Here is a 23,485-nt window from a genome sequence, read left to right as displayed (position 1 = left end):
CGCTGGGTTGTTCCAGCACATGCTGTGAGCTGGCATATGACTGCTCAGGAAGAGCTGAGGTAAGTTATTGAGGAAAAAGATGTTGGGGCTGCTTTCCCTCTTATTGACCCAAAGAAGAAGTTGGCAAGTAGGTGGATGAATTGATGGATGAATATGTTGGATTATTGCTTTAACCAAACAGGCTGATTCTGATTGGTCTACCATGTGAGAGAATATTTTTTAGGGTTTACAAGGAAGTTGACTTGCTGTCTTGTCAGAAGAGTTGTAATTATGGGGCATCTGAAGCTCTAGGGTAATAAACATGAAATTACTAGACAGACAATTTGTTTTAACAAAACTGGCATTTGACACCTGTCTCAGCTTGTGTTGAGATCTTCCTGCTGGCTTTGTTTCCCTTGACAGCCCAGATGTAGACAGTGTAGAGGAGCCCAGGCCTCAAACCAGTCAGCAAAAAATCAGACCCATCAGCCCCTACTGGGATTTCTCCACTAGATCCTTGTTCAGAGGAGGTGTAGGTTAGCATGTAGCCATCAATATCAGCCTGGACTGGATCCCATGAAACGCTGAAGCTGGATTCTGTTTCATCTCGGGCTAAGAGGTTAGCAGGAGCATCCAGTTCTAGAGGAAGATATTAATACACAAACTCCAATGATAAAAATGACATCTTATTGTCAGTAATTTGATGGGTGACAAATTAAATTAAATCTAAAAAAAAAACGTGTGGAGGAATATAACAAATGCAAGTGGTAGGCTGATAAATAGTTTGGTGAGTGTGAAAACTGTGGGTGTCACATTGTATGGATTTGCTGCCACTGTATGTCAAGGCAACTGTAGACCAATGGTAGATTTTGAGCTGACATTAACATCTTTTGAGGAATTGTGTAGGGTTATAGCAACTTCAGGAATATTATCTGATTGCAATTTAAGCCTTTAACTTTTGGACAACCCCTTGTTTCTTTAGTTTTGCTAGGAAATTGGGAAAGAGGTGCAAACATTTATTGAAACATGAAACATTCAAACCAAAGCCAATAGTGGTATGACCACCTTTATTCTTCAACAGTCTGAACTCTCTTAGGCAGCTTTCTTGTGTTCCACTGTGTGTTTTGTCCTATCCAGCTATGCTTTTACTGCACTGGCAGTGTGTTTAGGATCATTGTGATGCTGAAAAATGAAGCTGTTACCAATCAGCCACTTTCCACATGGTATTGCATGGTGGATCAAATCTGATGGTACTTTTCTGCATTCATAATTGGCAAGATCTCAAAAAGATTTTTGCCTTTTTGTCTGTATTTCAGCGCTTTGACTTCACTGAAATGCAGTCCCAAGTCATGACAGAGTCTCCATGTTTTACAGATGGCTGTAGACTCTCACTGTTGTACCTCTCACCTGGCCTCCTCCGTGCATACTGATCATGATTTGAACCAAAAATATCAAATTTGGATTAATTCCTGCATAAAATATTTTGCCACTGATTTTCTGTCCTTGTGTAATTTGGCATATCTCAGCCTTTTCTCCCTGCTTCCCTTCCACAAGAATGGCTTTTTTACTGCCATCTTTCCATCACTTCTGATGAACCTTCAGTAAATGGATCAACTGAAGGGCCAGATGTATCTTTCAGGTCCTGTGTCAGGTCTTTGTTGGATTTTTTTCCTATTTCTTAGGACATGACTTTCAGATACTGTTCATCTGCTGTAGATTTTTTTTTTTAGACTTGACATTTCTTCTTTTGTCCTCCACTTGTTCAGTTTCCTTAAAATGTTTTAAGGGCACACTGCACAGCATGCTGAGATATGCCAGGTTTCCAGCTAATAGCTCTTCGGGAATCACTTTTCATGGTGCAAAAGTAAAATTCTATGTCTGTCAAACTGTGTTATTTTTGGGATTTTTCATAGAATCAAATAAGAAATGGGAACAAATTATATGTTTTTGGCTGTTAGTAACCTGAAGATACAATTTAAAATCAGTTCTTTGCTAAGTTGTCTGTTATTAATAAACACAAAGGAAGCCTTGAGAACTCAAGACAACTTTTAAAAAAATTACAGGAACGTCTGGCTCAGTGGAAGCAAAATTAAAGAACTGAGGGGTTGCCTCAAGACTTTTAGACATTATTGTATTATTATACTTAACATAAAATATATAAGGATATTATCACATCACAGACAAGAAAATGGGATTTTTTTTTTTTTTTTTTTACTTTGATATTAGCCATTTAGATGACTAAATGCTGTGGTTTGAACAGAAAGTTGTAGTTCTGAGACCTGTCTCAGCTTGTGTCAAGATCTTCCTGCTGGCTTTGCTCCCCTTGACAGCCCAGATGTAGACAGTGTAGAAGACCCCAGGCCTCAGGCCAGTCAGCATGTATGAAGTACTGTCAGACCCAATCACGATTTCTTCACTTGAGCCCTCAGAAGAGCTATATGTTAGCAGGTAGCCATCAATTTCTGCCTGAGGGTGATCCCAGTGCACCCTGAAGCTGAACTCCGTCTCATCTCGGGTGAAGACGTTAGTAGGAGCATCCAGGTCTGCACAGGGAGTTGTAGTTAGTAGATACTGCTAAAACACATACTTACATCTGGTGCAAACATGAGAAAAACTAAATAAATCAGCAGTGTGTAGCTGCACCTGCATCCAGGAGTTAGAGGCAATGGAGAAGATGTCAAACTTGGATCAAACTGTATGGTGAGGATTAGCAGTTCTCTGGTCTTTTAATAACCAACAGCCCTTTCCACATTAATCTATCCTGTAGATTTTTATTTATGTAAAAAGAAATCAAATGTTAAAATCCTTTCAGTGTCATCTTCATTGAACTATTCTGACACATTTTTTTTATTAAATCCAAGTTTGACGGCAGGCCACACTCATGTGTAAGCAATGGCACTATGAGCTACTGTAAGCAAAGAACATGCAAACTATAAAAAAGCACACATTTTGCTCAGAGCAGGAAACAATTGTTAAGAACAATCTGAAGTCAAAGTGCTCAGACTTCTTGTTCTGCTGACTTTCTTCCAAAACACAAATACAAGCAGACAGCAGCAGCTGCTAATCTGCACAACGGCCAGATTAAGAGACATGAGGAATCAAAGTAGCGGGCTTTGTTGACCAAGTAAAATGCTTCTTCTCAAACTTCTTATGAACATTCAGCCCGAGGCTAAACTGGACTGCTTTTAAATGAGGTGTCCCACCTAATTATGTTAAACAGCATTTTTCAGACAGAGTTCAAGTTCCACTCTTGGCAGATGGATAAGAGGGGCTGGTGTGCTAAGTGTGGAATGTCTACATTAATGCTTTTCACACATTGCCAGAGAAAAAAAAAAAAGAAGAAAATTGCACTGAAAGCCAACATGCATAAGATCAAGAGGTAATAACTGGCCCATTATCTATACGTTTTTGGGTTTTTTTAATAGGCAAGTTATGTCTTACATAACAGAACTTAAAATTGCCCTTACTTCAGTTCACAGACTGCTCCAAGTTCAAAGGAAGTAAAGAACAGTTTTGCTTTTGATCACTTTTCAGAGAAACAAAGGTTATTGTATTCTCAGTGAGAAAGAGACAGAAGATAAAAGCATTTGTTTACACTTTCAGCACCATTTTTAAAAACACTGGATATGGGTTTCTGTTTTGCGCCTTGCCTCTGTCGATATTCCTAGCAGACCTCCTAAACTTGTTGTCCATTTAGTTGAAAATAAGATCTTTCTGTGAAATTCTTCAATAACTGACAGCAAAATAATCAAACTAGTCTCTCCTGTACTGCAATGATCCCCTTTCAACTCTTACCCGTTTCAGCTTCTGTTGAACTCTTCCTGCTGACTTTGTCTCCTTTATAGGCCCAGATGTAGACAGTATGGAGAACTCCAGGCCTCAAGCCTATCAGCCTATATGAGGTACTATCACGAGCTACAGAGATGTCTGAACTGGATCCCTCAGCAGAGGTGTAACTCAGCATGTATCCCTCTACTTCAGCCTGGACTCGATCCCAGGAGACTGTTGCGGTGTCCTCAGTTACTTCAGTAGTGACAAGATTTGTTGGCACATCGATATCTGAAGGTTTAAGGAAACAAGAAAGACAAAAAAATATATATTAAAAAGAGAACTGAAAAAGTAAAAGTTTGTTTGTTCCACCCAGTCCACCTACACTGGCTGTAAAAAAATTTTTTAAAAGTAAATTATATATTAAAATAGACATTTAACAGACAAACAATCCATCAGAAATACATACATGCATGCATGTATACAGAACCCACATACAGATACTACATGTTTACATCAGACATACAATCCTGTACAACAGAGAAATATGGAAGAAGAAAATACACTAGGAAGGAATAAAAGCAGATGGCTGATTTGATATTGATGAAGAAACTGTACAAGAATCTGCATCTGCCAGATTGCTAAATGCGGCTGAACTCGCTAGTAGGTACAGCTGTGCAGTGGTATTTTTATTAAATGTAAACACCAGTTGAATGCCAGAGTTTTAAATGCTCTTAAGAGTTTCTTGACATTATTGGCAGAGTTTGCTTCCTGATATTTTGATGTCAGCTTTTCCACAGTTTGGGGGCATAAACACCAAAAGCAGCATCCTCAATTTGTCTCTGTCAGGAATACTGTAAATCTAACAGTTTGGCAGCATAAACGCTCTAAGAGTGCGAGTTGGGACATAAAGTGGCACACTTTCAGAAAAATAAGCTGGTCCAAGGCTATTTAAGTTTTATTTATACAAGTACGAGTATTTTAAAATTAGTTCTGCAAGATACTGGAAGCTAATGTAGGTCTGCTAAAGCTGGAGTGATGTGCTCTCTGTTTTTTGTTTATTTAGTAACAGCAGCAGCAGGAGTACTGGATAAGCTGCAGTCTACTGATAGCCTTTTAGGAAAGTCCAGCAAAATGAGAACTGCAGTAATCCAGTCTATTTGAGATGAATGCATGAACAAGTTTTACAGAGTCATATTTTGGTAATATTCCTAAGATGGAAGAAAGCTGCTTTGGTAATAAAGTTAATGCAGGGTTTAAAGCTCAAATCAGAATCTAAAATAACACCATGACTTTTGACTTGTGGTTGGACCCTTTCAGCTAATGTGCCTCACTTATGAATAAACAAGTCAGGTTTAGGTTCTTTACAGTACTACAGAGTTCAGTACATCATTAACACCTGCCTCATAAATAAATGACCTAGGTTTTCTGTCAATGCCTTTCATAACAGACAGAATGATTTATACAATCTTCTTATGGTTGGGCTTTATAACTACCTGGCAAAGTGTAAGAAATGTTACTGGAAGTTAAAATGTGCAAAAAACACAAACAAAAATACAGCTACAGCACCTGATACAGAAGTGTAGGTGGTATTGCTTTCATGTTGTGAGTTTGTTTGTGGGTCTGTCTGTCTTCCAACATGGTTCTGGAGTCTCACAAAGGCAGTTTTTGAGTACTTTACATGTTTAGAGTCTGGACGTGGATCGATTTTGCAAATCTAATTGCATCACTCCTGTGGAAGATAACAGTCACAGACCTTTACAGGTGTGTAGTTAACGTCACAATAATGGGCGTGGTCTTACCTATAAGTACTGAGGGGGTGACTATGGCTGCCCCTAATAGTCAACCAGATATCAGTTGATGAGAAAAATCTTGGCTGAGTTGACGGAGTTTTGATTGGTGGGTTGGCTGCAGGAAAATGTGTCAACGTGCACTCATTTAAACGAAAGCCCTCTGTGGTTAACAGACAGCACTTACATCTGTTAAACAGAAAATTCAAATTGCAGGATTGTACAGAGAGGAGTTCACAATGTTGACCTCCAACTTCTGCAGACACCTTTATTCCGTTTCCTTAGAAACGTGTAGGTAGCCTATTATTACCCACTTAGCCACCAGTTTCTCGTGCATTTGATAAACAGTGTCCTTGCCATTAGTTCACTGCAGGCCCACACTTTTCTACGCATTACCCAATGGATATTTGATGCAGTCGTATCAGATATTAAAAGTCCTTCTTTAGAAGGGGAGACAGAATGAATTTTCACATATGAGCATTAAAGTGAGTATTTGTGGACAGTCTGACCTGGAAGACGGAAAATGTGTTGCACTTTTCTTGACGCGCGCACAGACTAGCGACTAAAAGAGTGGGACAAAAAGGAATGAAATAAAATAAGAAAAGACACATTGACAGACATTCAAATTGCAGACTTTCTTACCTCAACACAGCCGGCAGAACTGAGGTAAAATTCAAATCGTTGGTTTTTAGAAACAAAAACAGTCCACTGTGACACAGGAAATGTGTTTAGAGACGCAGTTTTTGACCATTTCACAAGCACTTCTAAAAGATTTCACTGGCCCCTCAAGAACAGCCTGTTCAGATATTCTGCAGCAAGAAAGAACAATAGAGCACTTTGAAGAAATCTCACTGACGGCTGCCTCACCTTTTTAGTCAGCAGGTCAGGCTGTAGTATTCATACATTCACAATACACATTTTCTTCCAAAAAAGAAAATGTACACAAGCCTGTTATTGTTTTATTAATGGATGCCAAAGATAAAAAAACAATGAACAAAAGGAGAATTTGTAACAACAAAGCAACCTACGGTATTGGTCTTTTCACTGCACGCCAAAGCACGAGCTGCAGAGGGAAGACGAGCGGAGCAAAACAGAGTCTCTGTTTCTGTGACTCCTTGAGGAATTACGAAGGATGCAGAGAAGACACTAGCGGAGCTGTAAGTTTTCTGTATAGGCATTAGGGTCTGTTGAGGTACTCATGATGAAAGTGTAGGGGGGGAGCAACAAAGAAAGTAAGGCAGAAAATAAAGTCACCGAGGCATAGTAGGAGAGACACAAAGGAAGTGAAGGGAAATGTAAAAGCAATCATCATTTAGGATTATTCCTCTGTGGCAGCAGCTGAGTCGAGGTCATTCTCGTGTCAGTGTTCAGTGCGCATCGTGAAAACTGATTGATGATGCATCCAAGAGAAGAAAGGAACCGCGCAGCTGTCTCAGTCTATATCCCCTCTTTGTCTCTCCTCTCCTCTCCCTCTGTCACTTCCCTGTCCTTGTGGCTGCACTGCCTGACAGCCTGTCATGAGCTAAACCACAGAAAGAATTTATAATAGCTCATTTTTATTAGAGCTGTGTTTCCTCCAAGGCCTAAAAATGAGAGGTCATTCAGTTTTCTAAGTACATTAAGTGAACAACACTAAACAAGCTCAGTCTGAGATCATTTAGTAATTAATGACTAATAATTTTACAGTTTTGCAGCAGAATTGTGCGAGTACATACATAAAGTGTCAGTGTGCACCACCAGGCAGACTGTGTTGCATTTTGGAAATTGGCAGCAACTGTGAAGTGACTGTGAAACATATTTAAATAGATGCACAAAAAAAAAAAAAATTCCACACCATTTTGATCTCTTAAAAACAACATATGAACCATGTCTTTTATGTTAATGCAAACGTCTCACTTTTGCCATCACATTTTTTCCCTAAATTTAAAAAAAAAAACTTAACAGTTTGACTGTCTTCTTTAGTTTTATCCCTCATTATAGATTAGTTTAAATTATTTGGATTTTGACATTCTGAATAAAGCTCCTTTGGAAGATATTAGTGGCATTCAGGGCAAGCAAGGCAGGCGGTGCTTATCCAGTGAAATCTGAAAATTGACATCAAAAACTCAACAGTTTCTCTCCTTTCATCTCAAATAGCGTCCTGTCATAAAACTTCTCTTGCTGCCAGTTTGCATCCATGCTTTAAATCAGTGCCATCTTGTGGCCACATAGTGTTTTATTGCGACTTTTACTTAATGAACGGTTCTAAAAAGTATTTCTCCAGAGTTCATCATGGTCAGCTAATGCTAAATATTCTGATGATAACTATAGAAATAAGAATATTTTACAATTCTTCAGCCAGGAAGGAGCGCAGAAGCTGTAGACATTCGAGTGGAGAATATATAAAAGAATAAAAGACAGACGCACAAAATCAAAATAAGGAATGTTGATGAGAAAAGTTCATCGCCTCTGCTTGCCTTTCTGTAAAAGTCACCGCCCACCACTGGAACACAGGTTTCTTCTTTCTTCTAGAGTTTTTTGTTCCCCCTGAGCAAATAAGTGCAGCCCCTCAATGGTTTGACATATTCTGTAAGTTATTAGATATTTTTTCTATGTGCTCCAAGCCTGCATTTGCTGCTTATGATGGATCCAGTTACTCCAGACGTTCTACCCCACAAGCTGTGTAGCGTCAGTGACTACATGGCTGCACAACACAAGCTGTGGCTACGGCCATTTGGAGGACAGCTTATCCATTATGGGTGACATGTTCAGCAGACACTGACCACAAGGCGTTCTGTAGCGGGCTGTCTTTCATCATTTACAGCCTTACAGCTTCACAGCCTCACTGTACAGCGAAAGCCATACAGTATGTCTACATATGGAACCAGTAGGGCACCATTCGTTTACAGACTACAATATATCAGGTGTGATATATTCTCTGTTACAGTCTATTGGCAGTACAGTCATATGTTTGCCTTGTATGTGCTCTGTGTAGCTCATAATTCTTAATGACAGATCTGACTTATCTATATACCTGCATTTTGTCCTTACAAATGATATGAATTATATGAAATTTTTCTTTCTTTTTAATTTATTATAAATTGTCTTGTCATAATTTATCCACTCCCCATGACAGCCATACATAAGTTTTGACAAATACACTAAGATAGATCATTTTTCTTTCTTCTGAATGAAGAATATGCACCATAAATAGCACTGAAAGGAAGCACCACCATTACTTTAAAATGATGCAAATACAATTATACAGTTGTACAGCACACTGCTAACATACTACAGGGAAAAGTCACAAAGGTGTTCAGCCCCCAAATTATACACATCAGACTAATTTCTGCCTCAAACTACATATGCAAGTACGATCGTTTAACGTGCAATAAAATCCATCGGTCTGTGTTATCTTATTTGACAGAAATCATTTATAATATTAATATTAAACAACCTAAAAAGCAGAGTTTGGAGCATAACAAGCTCCACTATTAATAGTAATAATATCATAACCTACCCCAAATGCTACCAAGATTTAGAAGATCTACACAAACAGCATGATCTTTCCACTACCCTGTTCTTGCTACAAACGCATGCATGTGTATGTTCTCACACTTAATTGGCTCATAGAGCTGTTCCACTGCACCAATGTAATCAACACACAGAGAGCAGTTATACACAAAATCTGTCGTTCTCAGTTTGACCTTTTATGAATTTATTTTGAATCCTCATTACTTTTATAAAAATGTCTCTTCCCCCATTTTCACTTGACATTTTTCCAGCATCTAATACAAAGAGCTTGGTCAAAAACCTCTGATGGACACAACTGAGTAGACAGGGTACTCCCACTGGAGCACCCTACCCTGGTGCTACATAAAGACCCAAAAATTCAACCCATCTTCTAAGTCAAGCCATCTGTTTTTTGTTATATAGGCCTTGGTGGTGATTTTATTGAATCTGAATCAGCAGTAGCAGTCGGGGTATGTTGTGGTTATGTGCTTCTTAAGCTTTGGGCAGGTTGGTAAGAATGACAAGGTTTGCTCTAAGCAGAGAAGCTTTTTTTCCCCAAAATTTTGGTTATGAGTGCTGTCACTGATGGCAATGAAATGAAAACATTAAGCAAAAAATTGTGCATATTCTGTAACAAACATAAATCCAACATAAAAGTCACAATGAAAGCCCATAACCACGTCCAGCTGTAAATATTCCCTGTCTTTTATTTGCTATGTAATACCTTGTTATCAAGGTATTACATAGCAAAAGAAGGTAAACAAATGCAGAAAAGGAGCCACAACAAAATAAATTTAGCAGGATGCCAGTTGTTATTTGTGACCGACACTGAAAAAAAGAGAAAATCAGAAGGCATATTGGACAGATGGTAAAAGTGAAGAGGAAATGTGTGGAAACTGTGGAGTTTCCTTTATATAAGACAGCAGCTGTAGCCTCAGAAGTACCTACCCAATAATGCATTACATAATGTCACATAAATTGCTTCTTTGTGACCCACTATTTTTATATCCTGTCCTTTTCTTGTTCTTAATTCCCCTATAAATATCTCGATTCATCACTTAGCTCTGCTTTGTTGGTCTAATGGCAGCACTTACTGTCTTATTCTTCTTTATTACTGCTTCCCTGGTGTTTGTGTATTTTCAATATTCCCCCCCCTCATGTTCCTTTTATCTCTCGCCGTGTATAACCCCACTGCCCAAAGGCAACAGCATGTTCAGTGAGATAATAGGTGACTGTGCTCTCTGTTGCGCCATGCCAGTCATCGTGAAACTAGCACATCCTCTCTGCCAGACAGAGCTGAGGAGTATCCTCTTCAATCACCTCTAAGCCTTTTCGTGCTACACCTAAAATGAAGGATTGTAGCTGCTGGAGTGGAGACAAGCTACTGTCTGTCTGGTGCAGATTAGCCCAATGCGCGCACGAACACACACATGTACGCACGCACACACACACTCACGCACAGAAAAAAAAGATTAGTGAAGACAGGAGTTCTTGAGTACCTGACTGTCTTCAAAAGATGAGAAGTGAGTCTTGAAAATACCTTGCTAAGGCTGATGACTAAAAACCATTAAATTGGCTGCCTTGGTGTCTTAAAAAAAGAACAAACTTCAACCCGAAGAAAGCTTTATAACTGAATAAGCTCTGAAGGTGGATAAGAGCGAAAGAGAAGGAGGGAAGAAGGAAAGGTGAACGAGAGACAGAAAAGAGGATAATGGGAGAAACTGAAGACCTGTTGAGCCATTGTGGAACATTTGACAGTTGCTTAAATTATAACTCTGTAGTAACATAATGTAAAAAAAATTGCTGTTAAAGAAAAGTGTAAAAATTTATTCCTCCTCACGTACTGAAACCATTCCAAAGCATGCTAAGACCAAAATGCTATCCAACATTACCAGATGGACACTGTAAATCATGGACCTTCTCACCTCAACTGTCAGGGAGCATCTCATAGTCATTACACCGTTCATATCATGTTTCCTCTCTGTGACCATGCTCCCCACAGCCATTAAAGATTGTCCAGGTTATTAGGCTGTAAATTCCAGCCTTCCATCAATAACCCACAATCTTGCCTCTTGCTGGCTGTATTCATTGTAATGTTATTATTGGCGCTGTAAGGATGGTAACAGCAGTTTACATAATACACTATAGCATTTTTGTGTCTGACAGATTATGTGTTTTTCCTGTTAGGATCTGACCACAGGTGAATTATAGGTGATTCAATGAGAGCTAAGAGCACTCATTGATGGTACACCCAATTCAAAACTAAGTGGAATATGGTTATCCTCGTTGTTTCTCTGATGTTTTTTCCATTCCAAGAGTGGCTGATCTATTATATTAAGTGTCATCCACAGTCAGACTCCGTCAGTGGTCGCACAAATGCAGTCTCAATGCAATTAATGTCAGGCAGCAGTCAATTTTGGGAAAATTGGGTGCACTTTACGCTAACTGATAATAAGGCAAAGCAATATTACTGTAGGTTCAACAGCTCATGAATGCTGATGTGTTGACACTGACCTGTGGCACCAGTGACAGAAGAAGTTTTCCCCCCATTGTTTCCCTTAATGGCCTGCACTGAGATCACGTACTCCGTTGCTGGATACAGACCTGTGGAAAGACACAATTATTCTGAATTCTAAGGAAAGGAAGCAGTCTCCAGTATAATGCTCCAAAACAAGTGATTCCCAAACTTTGGGGACAATTTCGAGGATCACAAGATAATTAAAAGGAGACATCAAATTATGATTTAATTATGATGATTTTTCTCAAATCAAATCCTTATCTCATCTTTGTTAAATCTACAAGCACTCACACTGCTAAATTAATGTGATCAATCTTCCATAAGACTAACTGAAAGCTATATTAACCCCACTGTCATGGTAAAAAGAAAATACACCCTCTGTCAATTCTAACATTTTACATATGGTCCTTACCAGGTCTTAAAATTAAGTGAATAAAAAGTCAGATGAAATGGAAAATATGACATATCACACTGTGCCAGTATTTATTTAACAAAATTAAGCCAAAATGCAGAAGCAGTGTATGAAAAATAAGTAGCAGCCAGGTACTGCTAATCAAATACACTCGATTCACTGATCAGCAACAAGTGTGAGCACCTCTATAAAAGCACACATCTTTGCAGGTTGCTGGTCTGGAGCATTCAGGTGTGCGTTTACACAATGCTTGAGAAGTAATTGTTGCTGCCCATCAGTCTAGGAAGGTAATTTCCAAATAACTTGAAGTCAATCATTCTACACTGAGAAAGATTATTCATAAGTGGAAAACATTCAAGAATGTTGCCAAGTCCAGCAAGGTCAAGTTCATGACAGTACAATTAGAAAAATACTGAACAAATATGGCTTATTTTTATAGCACTTTTCAAATTACAAAGTAAAACATGTAGCAATCAAAACCAAATGAGTCACTGGTATCAATTAAATTGGAAGCTCGACTATTACGAGGTAAACTATTTCAGGATTTACATCCAAAGATGACAAAATCTTAGCCACCTAAGAAACCTTAGCTTACTGTAATTGCATAACAGCTAAAGAAATGTTTACAGATGCTTTTAAGCATTCTCCACAAACTTGCAAGACTCACCCAGAATAGTGTGCTTGGTGCGCGCCTCTTGGCTTCTCTGTACATTCAGCTCCTCCTCCTGACCTTCGGGGTCAGTATGTGTAAGCCTGAAGTAATCCACCTCAACTTGAGGGTTCTGCCAGTCCACCTCGATAGAGACCTCTGTCTGACCAAGAACTTGGATATCATCAATAGCTGAGACATCTGGGAAGGAAACAAGGTTAGGTGGCACTGACTGTACAGACATGAAGCTCAAACTTAGAAGTCTGCATTAAAGCTTGTGCAAACAGAAGCATCTGCCTTGCTCTGCTCCCACATGCCCTCGAGCTAGACAATAATCTCCTAGCACCCTGAAATGTGACATTTCTGGGGAAGGGGGCCAAGCAAGAATTTCCCTTCTGGACATCTACAAGATATCAAAACCAAATGATAAACAAATATTTATATTTGATTCAAAACAAACAACAAACAAATATTAAAATCACCCATGGGATCTTTTTTTCTTTTCCTTTTTGTTTTTTATATTGCCAGCACATTAAAAGCCACAGTAGTTACAGATTAAAAGCAAAAGTTATACAATAAAGACAGGATAAACTGTTTTTTTTTTCATTTCTATACTTTTGTTCTATATTTTATACTTATTGATCTATTTTTTTATACTTGGTTGACTACGAGAGAGCCCTGCGCAAAAAAATTCCAATGTGTCTAGACCAGGGCTCTTCAACTCCAGGCCTGGAGAGCTGGTGTCCTGCAGGTCTTAGATGTGTCTCTGCTTCAACACACCTGAGTCAAATATAGAAGTCATTAGCAGGACTCTGGAGAACTTGACTGCATACTGAGGAGGTCATTCAGCCATTTGATTCAGGTGTCTTGGATCAGGGACACATCTAAAACCTGCAGGACACCAGCTCTCCAGGCCTGGAGTTGAAGACGCCTGGTCTAGACCTTGGTCCATGCACAAATGGCAAATAAAAATCCTTGAATCCTTGAATGTGTTAGAAAGGAGGGTAAAAAACAAACAAAAACACACTGATTGCTATAATTCTTTGTTCAGAGGAGGCTGTCTATGACCACTGTACTCGCTCTCTTTTTCCTTTAATATGTGTGTGCTTGTGCAGTCACCGTGTTAACTATGTTATAATGAAATTATTTACACATGAATGTGTGGTTATCTATGCTTGGTTTGGACCTAAAAGTTGTAGTGTACCAATGTTTACAGCTCCATTTCACATGAGTATATTCACTTTTACTTGTATGAAATTACTTTAAATGAACATCAACAGCTCACAGTCACAGCTGTCATCTTTAGACACTTTATATTAGAGAGAGAACCTCAACGATTAGACAATTCCCCCTATTGAAGCACTTGGCAGTGGCAGGGAGTAAGAACTCCCTTTTAACAGGAAAAGACCTGTTGCAGAATTAGCCTCCAAGATGGGGAATCAGTTGCAAGCATTTCAGAGGTGATGGGAATGAGATGACTTTAAAGCAGGAGTACAGACAAACAACAAAAACACTAAGGGAGAGGGTAAATAAAAGTTAATGACATGCAATACTGGCATTTAAATGGATGAGCAGTGAAAAGATGGGAACAGAGAAGAACTCAGTGCATCATGAATGGTCATCTACAGTCTGAGCATAATTGAGGAGCCTGTCCTCCTGTAAAAAACAACCTCATAGATCATTTTTGCAGGCACGTATTACCTACATTTTAAAATAAAATTAAGCGACCGTGTTTGGTTTCCTCTGGCAAATTCTGAAGAAATACATAAATATGGATTTTTTTTCAGATTTCTGAAAAGTCTATGGGGACTAGATGGCATTAGATGCCACAGGAAAAACTTAAACATTAAATAAAAAGATTGTTCTTATATACTGTAGCACTTTTCTACTATACTAGAGCACTCCAAGCGCTTTATACAAGATGCCTCATTCATACAAGCACTTCAGTATTTTGCCCAAGGACGCTTTGGCATGCAGACTGGAGCAGCCAGAGATTGAACCACCAACATTCCAATTAGTAGGTGACCTGCTCTACCTCCTGAGCTACAGCCACATTACACGCTGCCATGATCCCCCAAGCCACATGTAGGAGCACCTATTGTGGAAACACTCATATGGGTCGTTTTGAAAGGAACGACTGATATTGTCGCTGGGATTGTTGTAACTGAAGGATAAAGACTGAAGTCTAATCTTAAAAAGTAAAGAGGGTATCTGTATCTCAAACCCAAAATGGGAGCTGGTTCCACAGGAGAAGAGCCTAAAAGCTGAAGGCTCTGCCTCCCATTCTACTTTTGGAAACTCTAGGAACCCCAAATAAGGCAGCACTCTGAGCATAAAGGGCTCTCTTTGGATAATATGATACTATGAGGTCTTTAAGATATGATGGAGCCTGATTATTCAGAACTTGTATGCCATTGCACCATCCCACCTCTGTAGCAAAAGAGTCATTCAGACAATGTTTAGAGACATGCTTTTGCCCTTCCATGGGTAAAAATGAATATAATGTAATCACATGGACAGCATCCTCAATGTTGTCAAAACAAGAAGGATCTCTGCATTTGCAACATATGCAAAAAAAAAAAAAAAGACAAAACAAATGTTACCAAGTGAAAAGGGTTAAATTGTTTTATTGCCAGCTCTTGTGTGTCTCTAAAGAAAACAGAAAAACATTCATTCAAACCCTCTTTTGATGCAGATCATTGTTTGAAGTTAAAATGAAAAGTATGTTACCAGTCTGCTTCATGCTGTATACTCCTCACACAACAATAAACCAGATGATGGCATATTTTCTTATGTCCATATGTGAATGCCATGCTCTGTGAGGTTTTCCATGGCAAACCAGGCTAACCACACTCCTGCTTTATGAAAGTCTCGCTCACTCCCATCAATCCTGTCAAGTAATCTCTTTCTCTACACATCTGTCTCCCACCACATCTGTGAGCAAGTCCATGGAGCCATTTCCTTGTAATTACCTTGAGATTTAAAGGCTAACAAGCCAGTCTTTAATGAAACACTTAGTAATTAAAGTCTTCAGTGTGTTTTTTTTTTTTTTTACCATAGAATTTCTGTGAAAGACAAAAATAAATCCAGGAAAAATCAGGCTCATTCTACAAAAGTAAATGGAAATATGTTAGAGAAAGTGGTGCAGGTTACCAATTCATACCAGCTTCATATTTTCTTTTATCTCTGGACTCTACCAGAATAGCTTCATTCAAAGTTCAAGTTGTTTCTTATTTATTTAATACTGGACCTTGACAAAGTTACTCAGTTCACCCCTGCCAACAGCCAGATTGACTGCCCCTCACAAACAGAACATGAAAAAAGCAGATGGGTGGAGCTAATGTGCTCAGAGTCAAAGCTGTTTGCATGAGATGACCATATTAGGGATATCCACTCTCTTTGACATCATAAAGAGCCAATACTAGAAACAAGTGTGTGTAATCACGATGTTACGAGCATTCTGAAGCATGATCTTTTGGCTCACAGGGATTATAAACTTTGGCCATCTTTAACATGAGTATCCACTGTTATCGACAGGAAATAAGGAAAAATGTCCCATCAGCCAATTTCAGGAAGTGATATCATTAACACTGTAAAAAAAAAAAGCCAATCAGTGTTGAATATTTGGCAGTTTTTATTTCTTCATCTGTAACATTTCCTTATTACACGCACAATTACATCTGACTTCAAATGTGACTATTTAATCTACAGAAAATCCAACTTAATCCCTCAGACCTGCAGGCCACACTTGGCCTCAAAGCCACACTAGTTTTTAATAGGTAACATCTGCCTTTATTCTAAACCACCAGCTCATTTAAAGGAAACATGCTGCACGCAGTTCTACTTCAGCACTCACGTAGGTTGTTCTGGAGAATATTTATTTAGTCAAAGAAAATTTTAAACACATTTTAAAGCTTCGTATTTGTTTTTCAGTCCCGATCAGAGCCGTCTGTGCTCACCTGTGGTGGCTTCAATCTCGTCAGCTTCACTTTTGATCTCTTTGATGGCTGCGTATACTTGCACAGTGTAAGTAACCCCAGGAGTCAGTCCTGTGATGAGGTAGGAATTCTCTGTGTTGGCGACTTGAACCTAATACACAGTTGACAAGAAGAAGTTTGTAAGATGATATGACTGATAGAGTTCTTTGCTACAACCTGTATTTGACTCTGAAATGATCAAAATAGAAATACCTACCTCCTGCTGCGCACCCTCATCATTTTTCGGATAATATGTCAACACATAATACTCGGCCCCTCGAATGGACTTCCACTCAACCAGGAGAGAGACGTCAGTCACTTGGACCACCTGCAAACCCTGAGGTCCAAAAACTGAGAACGAAAGAGAGGTAGACACATGCAGGCAGAAGACAGAGATTAAAAGAGTTTAACAGTTTTTTTTATTATGTGATTTGTATTTGCCAGTCAGTCTTTATGCCTTTCAACCACAGTTACAGATCCACTGTCACATTTCCAGATTCTGATTTTCTCATTTAGGCTTGGATTTCTAATGTTCTTTTCTCCTGGTGGCCCATGTGTGCATCCCCGTCTTGTCTTCCTCTATCTTGTCTATTTGTAACTGCTGTCGTCCACCTAAGGCCTGTGCTGTGAAGCACGATTTTGTCTTATCCGGGTACCTTCAGGGTTAAGTCTGAGTTAACTGGTATTAAATCACTGCCTATGAATTCAATCACACTGTCACAAGAGCCAACAATTCACGAACCAGGCAAAAGTTCTTTTGACCATAACTGGAAAGGAATATTCCTTTAAAGACAAAATTGCTACTATGGAAATTCTGGGAAAACATAGTGGGGGAGCTAAGAAGGTGTGTCACTATGCAAGAGTTTAAAAAAAGGAAACCGCAGCCAAAACACAGAAGACGACGTGTCAGCAGTGTCGGGGAGTGAGGCTTTCTACAAACAAGGTGAGCTTTTTGTGGGTATGATACAGGGAAATAAATAGTAGACTGTGCAGATTCTTTTTTTAAAAGACAAACATGGTGCACAGAAAATAAGCTTATTACAAGGGAAAATGAGAAATGTGAAATAAGTGGTTATAGGGTCCACCATAACTTTGACAGGGAAGGAATTCACATCAGATTTAGATGCTGTTCAGCAAGATAAAGTCAGGAAGTTTAATGTTTTTCTTCAAATGTAGCAGTTCTTTTCCATCCAGGAGCAGTTAAAGTCCTTCTGTTAGTAATTCAGGCATGACTATCAGCAATATTTGCTCTTAAATAATATTTCAGAACAGCTGGGGTGAATAAATTTGCATAATAAGACTGGAAAAGCGGAAAATAATGGTGATTTGTGCCTTCTCGGATTGAAAATCATCAAAATACCATCTGAGGAAGAAAAATTTACTGAAACAACATGAGTGGACTTCTTAAAGAAATTTGATTTCTTGTGTGCTATCATCTTTCCCATCGCAAATGTGATATTTTACAGTGAATCAATCCTGAGCTAGGTCATTAAAAGAGAACTGGTAAGCTTCAGGGAAAAAATGGCTGCATATGGTTTAAAGTTGAATTTAACCTTTCTAAATCCGTTTAATAAAAGGAAACATTTTAGAGGCAGTCAAAGGATACACGATAATAACATTAAATCCAAACCATCTGTATTATGTTGAGATATCTCACCTGCATTTTTCTTTTTTTTTTTTTTTACTGTCAAAGTGCAGATGATTTCTAAGCCACGAGGCATCTGCTTTTGATAGTAAGGACACAAAAGAACATTAAAACTTATATCACTGGAAAATATCACTGGAAAGGACCGAAAACTGAAACTGCACATTAGAGCGTATCTAAAGCCATACTTCAAGAGCATTGTTGCTATCAGCACCCAAAGAGCAGATTGACATCCATCAGCCAGGTGTTGAAATGGCAAGTAGCCACATAAAACAAAGTGCACCGACTGTTTTGCTTTTGTGCTCTTCTTCTCAGGCTGCTTATTACCACTAACGGCTAAAATCAACACAGGGTATTTTTTTTCTTACATCCCACTTCCCCTCTTTCCCCTCTTCCTCTGACACGTTGCCACTGTTGATGTTGGACTCCATTCAATAGCACCTAAACACGAAGCTACGGATCTGTTCTGTACCTCTGCGGTGCGAAACACAGCTTGAAGAAACTCAATCGTCATCTAAGGTTCAACATTTCTGACCTGCTACTGTGAAGTCTGAACCATTTATGATTTGTGGAGCTGCATTTGATGGATCCATTAAATATATTTAAAAAAAAAAACCTGCTTTAAAACACATGCTCTGTACTCTTGATTAAATACAGAGGAAGAAATGACACAGACAAGCATAGACAGATGTTGGCATATGAATAGAATACTATTTTAAATGCAAGAGATCAGTGCTACAGTATAAAAAAGTAAAAAATTGTCCCATTCACTTGCAGCCAAATCTTCAATATCTCTGTAGAATTGACTGTCACAGTGTGAATTCAGTGCTCATGTCTTGCAGCTGCTGCTCACGTTTCTGCTTTCCTGGCCTTAAATTGCTGTAAAATGCAATTTTGTACTCTGCTCCTCAGGCAGCACAGTAACAGTGATTTGGTGAGCAGTGCATTTAGCAGGAAAGGTGATGATTCTTCTGCAGGCTAAAAGCCAGATGGAGCCCTGAAAGACTGATGGGTATTCTTATATTTCTGTGGTATTATGTGACCTGATGTCATAAGTTGTTTGGGGGCCAAAGACACAGTGGTCATCGGGTCAGCCCACTGAAAGCACCCCTTCGGCTGCTATCTCTGAAATAACTGTTGGGAGAGATGCCTTGAATTCCATAGTAGGTTCAGTCTGAAGCCCTTCAGTATCACTGAACTAATAGTTGGCTGTAGGGGTTTAGTGGGAAAGAGTGGCCTTTGAGGGAGCTCTTAAAGTTCAAGCAGCAACTGGGACTCTACTGCAGGTCATTACTGCATCTTAGAAAAGCTAAAGTACCAAAATTACAGAGAAAAAGAAAGCTATAGAAGGCTGTGATAAAAGCTATGGAGGTAACAGGTGGGCTCCAATGACTAGTTTAATTTTAGTAACTATTGCTTCGTCTTCTTCTTCTTCTTCTTTTTTTTATATTTTTTTTAAAAAGAGCAAGATACAGCTGTTGAGCAGGCATCTTATTTTTAAGCTGCTGCTAGCATAATGTAGCAGCAAAAGGCGACAAATACTGGTCGAAAACCTCTGCCTGCCCTGTAGCCACACCTACATGAATATGACTTGATATTACATGTAAGGTAATTGCCATTCAACTGATGTATGACCCCGGATGCTTATATATGAATCACACAGATGGTAGCAGATAGATGATTAAAGCCCAACTGCACTGCTTTTGCTCCTCAGAATTATTCAGGCAGGGCCTGAAAGTTTTTACTAAATGATGCAGGAAGGAAATTTATATGAAGGTGAACAGGGCATTAGGGGCAAGCGTATATTTTTTTAATGGTCCCAGAGCTGCTTGTAGCATCTGTACTCCATGACACAGCACTTAAAATTCTCAGGTTAATGTTAGAGCTGTAAAGGTGACTATATAAATGTGATCTCGGTCTCTGGTGAAAAATGCAAGTCTGGATAACATGAAGTTAATATCCACACCCTGTTACATACAAAGTTCAGTTCTGTTTTTACTCAGATTTTTCTGCAAAACTCCCCCAACTATTTAGTTAATGTGTTAAAGTTTGTAAAATATCAATAGAAATTGTGTTAAGCTTGCCTAATGAACAGTCCTCCCCATAAAAGCCTTCATCACAGATGCACTCTCCATTCACACACTGCCCGTTATCCATGCAGTTGTTGGGACACTTCTGGATGCTGCAATCCTCGCCAGTAAAGTGTGGGAAGCACACGCATTTCCCATCCACACACTGTCCCTTGTCGTTGCAGTTGCCTGGACACGTAAGCTGGCTGCAGTCTTCTCCCGTGTACCCCTGATGGCACACGCATTTCCCATCCACGCATCGGCCATTGTCGTTGCACTCATCTGGGCAGGAGGAGACAGAACAATCCAGGCCTTCCCACCCTATGTTACAGAGGCAGCTGCAGGTGTCGCGTTGGTAGGTACCATGGCCACTACAGCTTTGGTCCACACCTTGATAAAAGAGATGCATCAAAAGAGGTCGTACACTTTGGAGTTACTTTCAAATCACCTCCTTATTATTGATTTTTTAAATTAATTTGGCCTAGACAGGCATATCAGACTAAAATAGCTGTTAAGGTAAAAGCTTTGTGCTTCACAATTCCTCCTAAAAACTACATTTTACACTATATATTCTGACTAGAGCTGATTTCCAAACAACTGTAGTTATGAGCATCTGTTTTGACTCAGCCTACCTGCAGCACCACAGCATCCCTGAGCACACTGGGTCTTTAGGTAGTTGACTTCTTCTTCCAGGCCATTGATTCTGTAGAGCAGAGACTTAAAGCTTTCCGACTCCTCGCAGTCACATTTGGGTGGCTGCAGCTTGATGTTGTGTCTGAAGATAATGTCATTGTCCCCACTTTTAGTGGTCTCCATCTGCAGACCTACAAAATGAATATGTGTTAAGCTCATTCTCCTACATCTATCAGTTGCTGTTCACAACATTCTCTTTCTTAATCTCTCATTTATGCCTTTTTTATGACCTGTTTTGTTCTGGGTTGGCACGCGTTGTAGTTTACAGCCGGAGCTTCCCGGGATGTCAATGTTATAGATGTGGCTGAAGGTGATTTCCTGCTCTGCAGCTGAGATGTCTGGTTGGGTGTCAGCAGAACTTATGCCTGACATTGTGCAGAGTAAGGCCAGCAGGCACAGGGCCCTCCACAGGGGTCTAGTGGTCATTGCTAGTGATAAGTAGTGCATACACACACACACACACACACACACACACACACACAAACACGCACACACACACAAACACAAACTTTTCATTGATTTGAAACTTTTCATTGATTTGAGACCGATTTGTGCAGAAAACAATAGATTTGTGAAATTCATTTCACAGTTCCCTAAAAAAAATCAGGGATTAAGGAGTGTGTCTTCATTTCAAATATGAACATCTTGTATGATGCAGTATGCAGAACACTGGGCAATCATTATTCAGGAAAAGTCTTAAAATGCAAGAAAAGGGTCTTTCCAAACTAAAAATCATTTTAAAAAAAAAGAAATAAAGGTATTTCTGATACTGAGGTCACTTAGTGTTTCTACATGTAAATCAAAAGACATTTATTTTTACTGTACTGGTTGCAGTTCTGACATGCAAAATTAAAGTCAACACTTGGGAACCTGTTCACTCTTTCTCTGACAGTTAGTTGCCTGGGAGTTTTGATAAAGTTGTCATACTTGGTTACTCCAGCTTCTTTGTGACACACAATTACCCAAAAACCATTTTTCCCTGTACACAATCACTGGACAAGGGACAGCTATAAAATTGTTACTAGATCTTCAGCGTAAAAACTCCCTCTGAATATATCGTTTTACCATCAGAATGTGTTGACTTTGGCCAGTAAAGTTTGGAAAGTGTCATGAAGTGCCATGAAGAACTGACAGGAATCAGTGGACCCAGTGGAGGTTGCGGACGCACATGCTCTAACAATGACTGGATGTGGACTCTTCGTGTGTGTTCTATGGCCTGAAGATCCCAGGAGTGTGAGGAAGCCCGTAAAAACATGGCAGAGGGTTTTCTTCATGTGTGGTGTACTCCCTGCTGAAGTATGCTTAACAAAAATTGTTCTTATGAAAAGAGTACAAACTGTGGTAGAATATATTAGCTAAGTGTGGAAAAATACTAACCACCTCAGAAGCATATTTCCGTTAGCAATAGAGCTGCGTCATACACATGTTCAAGCAAAAATGACAAAACTAAAATGCAGCAGCTTTGTCTTGTTCATAAAGTCAAGTGAAAAGAAAGTACATGCTCTTTGAATTCTTTTATGTATAAAGACATCATAAAAACTAGAAGGGCACTCAGTAGAGCGCATACCTCGCCCACCCCAAACTGTCATGTGCGAATAATACACTGCAATAGATACCACCGAGTGTTGTCATACTCCATCATAAATTACTAAATCACAAAGACTAGAACTTTTTTATTGACTTTTAAAAGCTGTAAAATATGATTTTATATTTAAAAAAAAGGATCCACATGAAAAGATAATGCATAGTCTGGATATATTTTATTCAGTTTATGTATCCGAATGGGATCCTCTAAATAAAGAAATAAAAAAAAGAAAAACAAGCATTTGCCGAGATATGAATTGTATATGTTTATGTTATTTTTGTGTAGGGTTTGTAGTTCACTGTGTATTATTGTGAGTATTTAATTTAAAATACAAAAAAATACTGCAATGCAACAGATGAAAAATTTATGAATTTTTCATCTATCTAATGAATTTTAAAATTTCAGCAATAAGTTTTTTTTATTAATTTCTAAAATTTTTGGTGACCTTGACCTTTGACCTTGAAATTAAAATAGTATATTTTAAAGAATATTTCCACAAAGTTTCATGAATTTTAGTTCAAACTTTTTGAAATAAGTACAGTATTCACATATTTGCACAATCTCACAATGGTAAAGAATCATTTTTAAAATTCCTGGATCCAGATGGTGATCCAGATCATACCAATCAATTGTCCCTTGTACCACCCCCAACAACTCCAGAAATTTTCATCGAAATCCGTTCATAATTTTCTGAGTTATCCTGCTAATGGTCAGACAATCAGAAAGACAAACGCTACTGAAAAAATAACCTCTCAACCTATTGGTGGGCGAGATAATAATCTTGTTCTGAGCAGGTAAAAACGGCCTCAGATGAACTACAAAACATGACACATTACACCGTGTTGCTATTTATTTAACTCAGTCCGAATGAAAGAGCCATATGTGAAAAATTAAGTACACCCTGTGAT

At 38.9% G+C, this 23,485-nt stretch overlaps 1 protein-coding gene across 2 annotated transcripts in view; it reads right to left on the bottom strand.

The window, feature by feature from the left end:
- The window catches only part of tnn (tenascin N), a 31,656-nt gene extending 10,238 nt beyond the window's left edge, over positions 1-21,418 (bottom strand). For both annotated transcript variants that reach the window (XM_030752206.1, XM_030752207.1), the window contains exons 1-10: positions 21,223-21,418; positions 20,932-21,123; positions 20,315-20,689; positions 16,803-16,936; positions 16,568-16,697; positions 12,627-12,809; positions 11,544-11,633; positions 3,775-4,038; positions 2,259-2,522; positions 352-618 (exon numbers count right to left, since the gene is read on the bottom strand). In XM_030752206.1, the coding sequence (XP_030608066.1) occupies positions 352-618; positions 2,259-2,522; positions 3,775-4,038; positions 11,544-11,633; positions 12,627-12,809; positions 16,568-16,697; positions 16,803-16,936; positions 20,315-20,689; positions 20,932-21,123; positions 21,223-21,418 (2,095 nt within the window). The remainder of the gene's footprint in view (positions 1-351; positions 619-2,258; positions 2,523-3,774; positions 4,039-11,543; positions 11,634-12,626; positions 12,810-16,567; positions 16,698-16,802; positions 16,937-20,314; positions 20,690-20,931; positions 21,124-21,222) is intronic.
- Between the last annotated feature and the right edge of the window lie 2,067 nt (positions 21,419-23,485).

Source organism: Archocentrus centrarchus, chromosome 17 (genome assembly GCF_007364275.1).
Source record: "Archocentrus centrarchus isolate MPI-CPG fArcCen1 chromosome 17, fArcCen1, whole genome shotgun sequence".
NCBI lineage: Eukaryota > Metazoa > Chordata > Actinopteri > Cichliformes > Cichlidae > Archocentrus > Archocentrus centrarchus.
The sequence above is the reverse complement of the archived record's forward strand: the minus strand, read 5'-3'. Positions and strand labels throughout refer to the sequence as shown.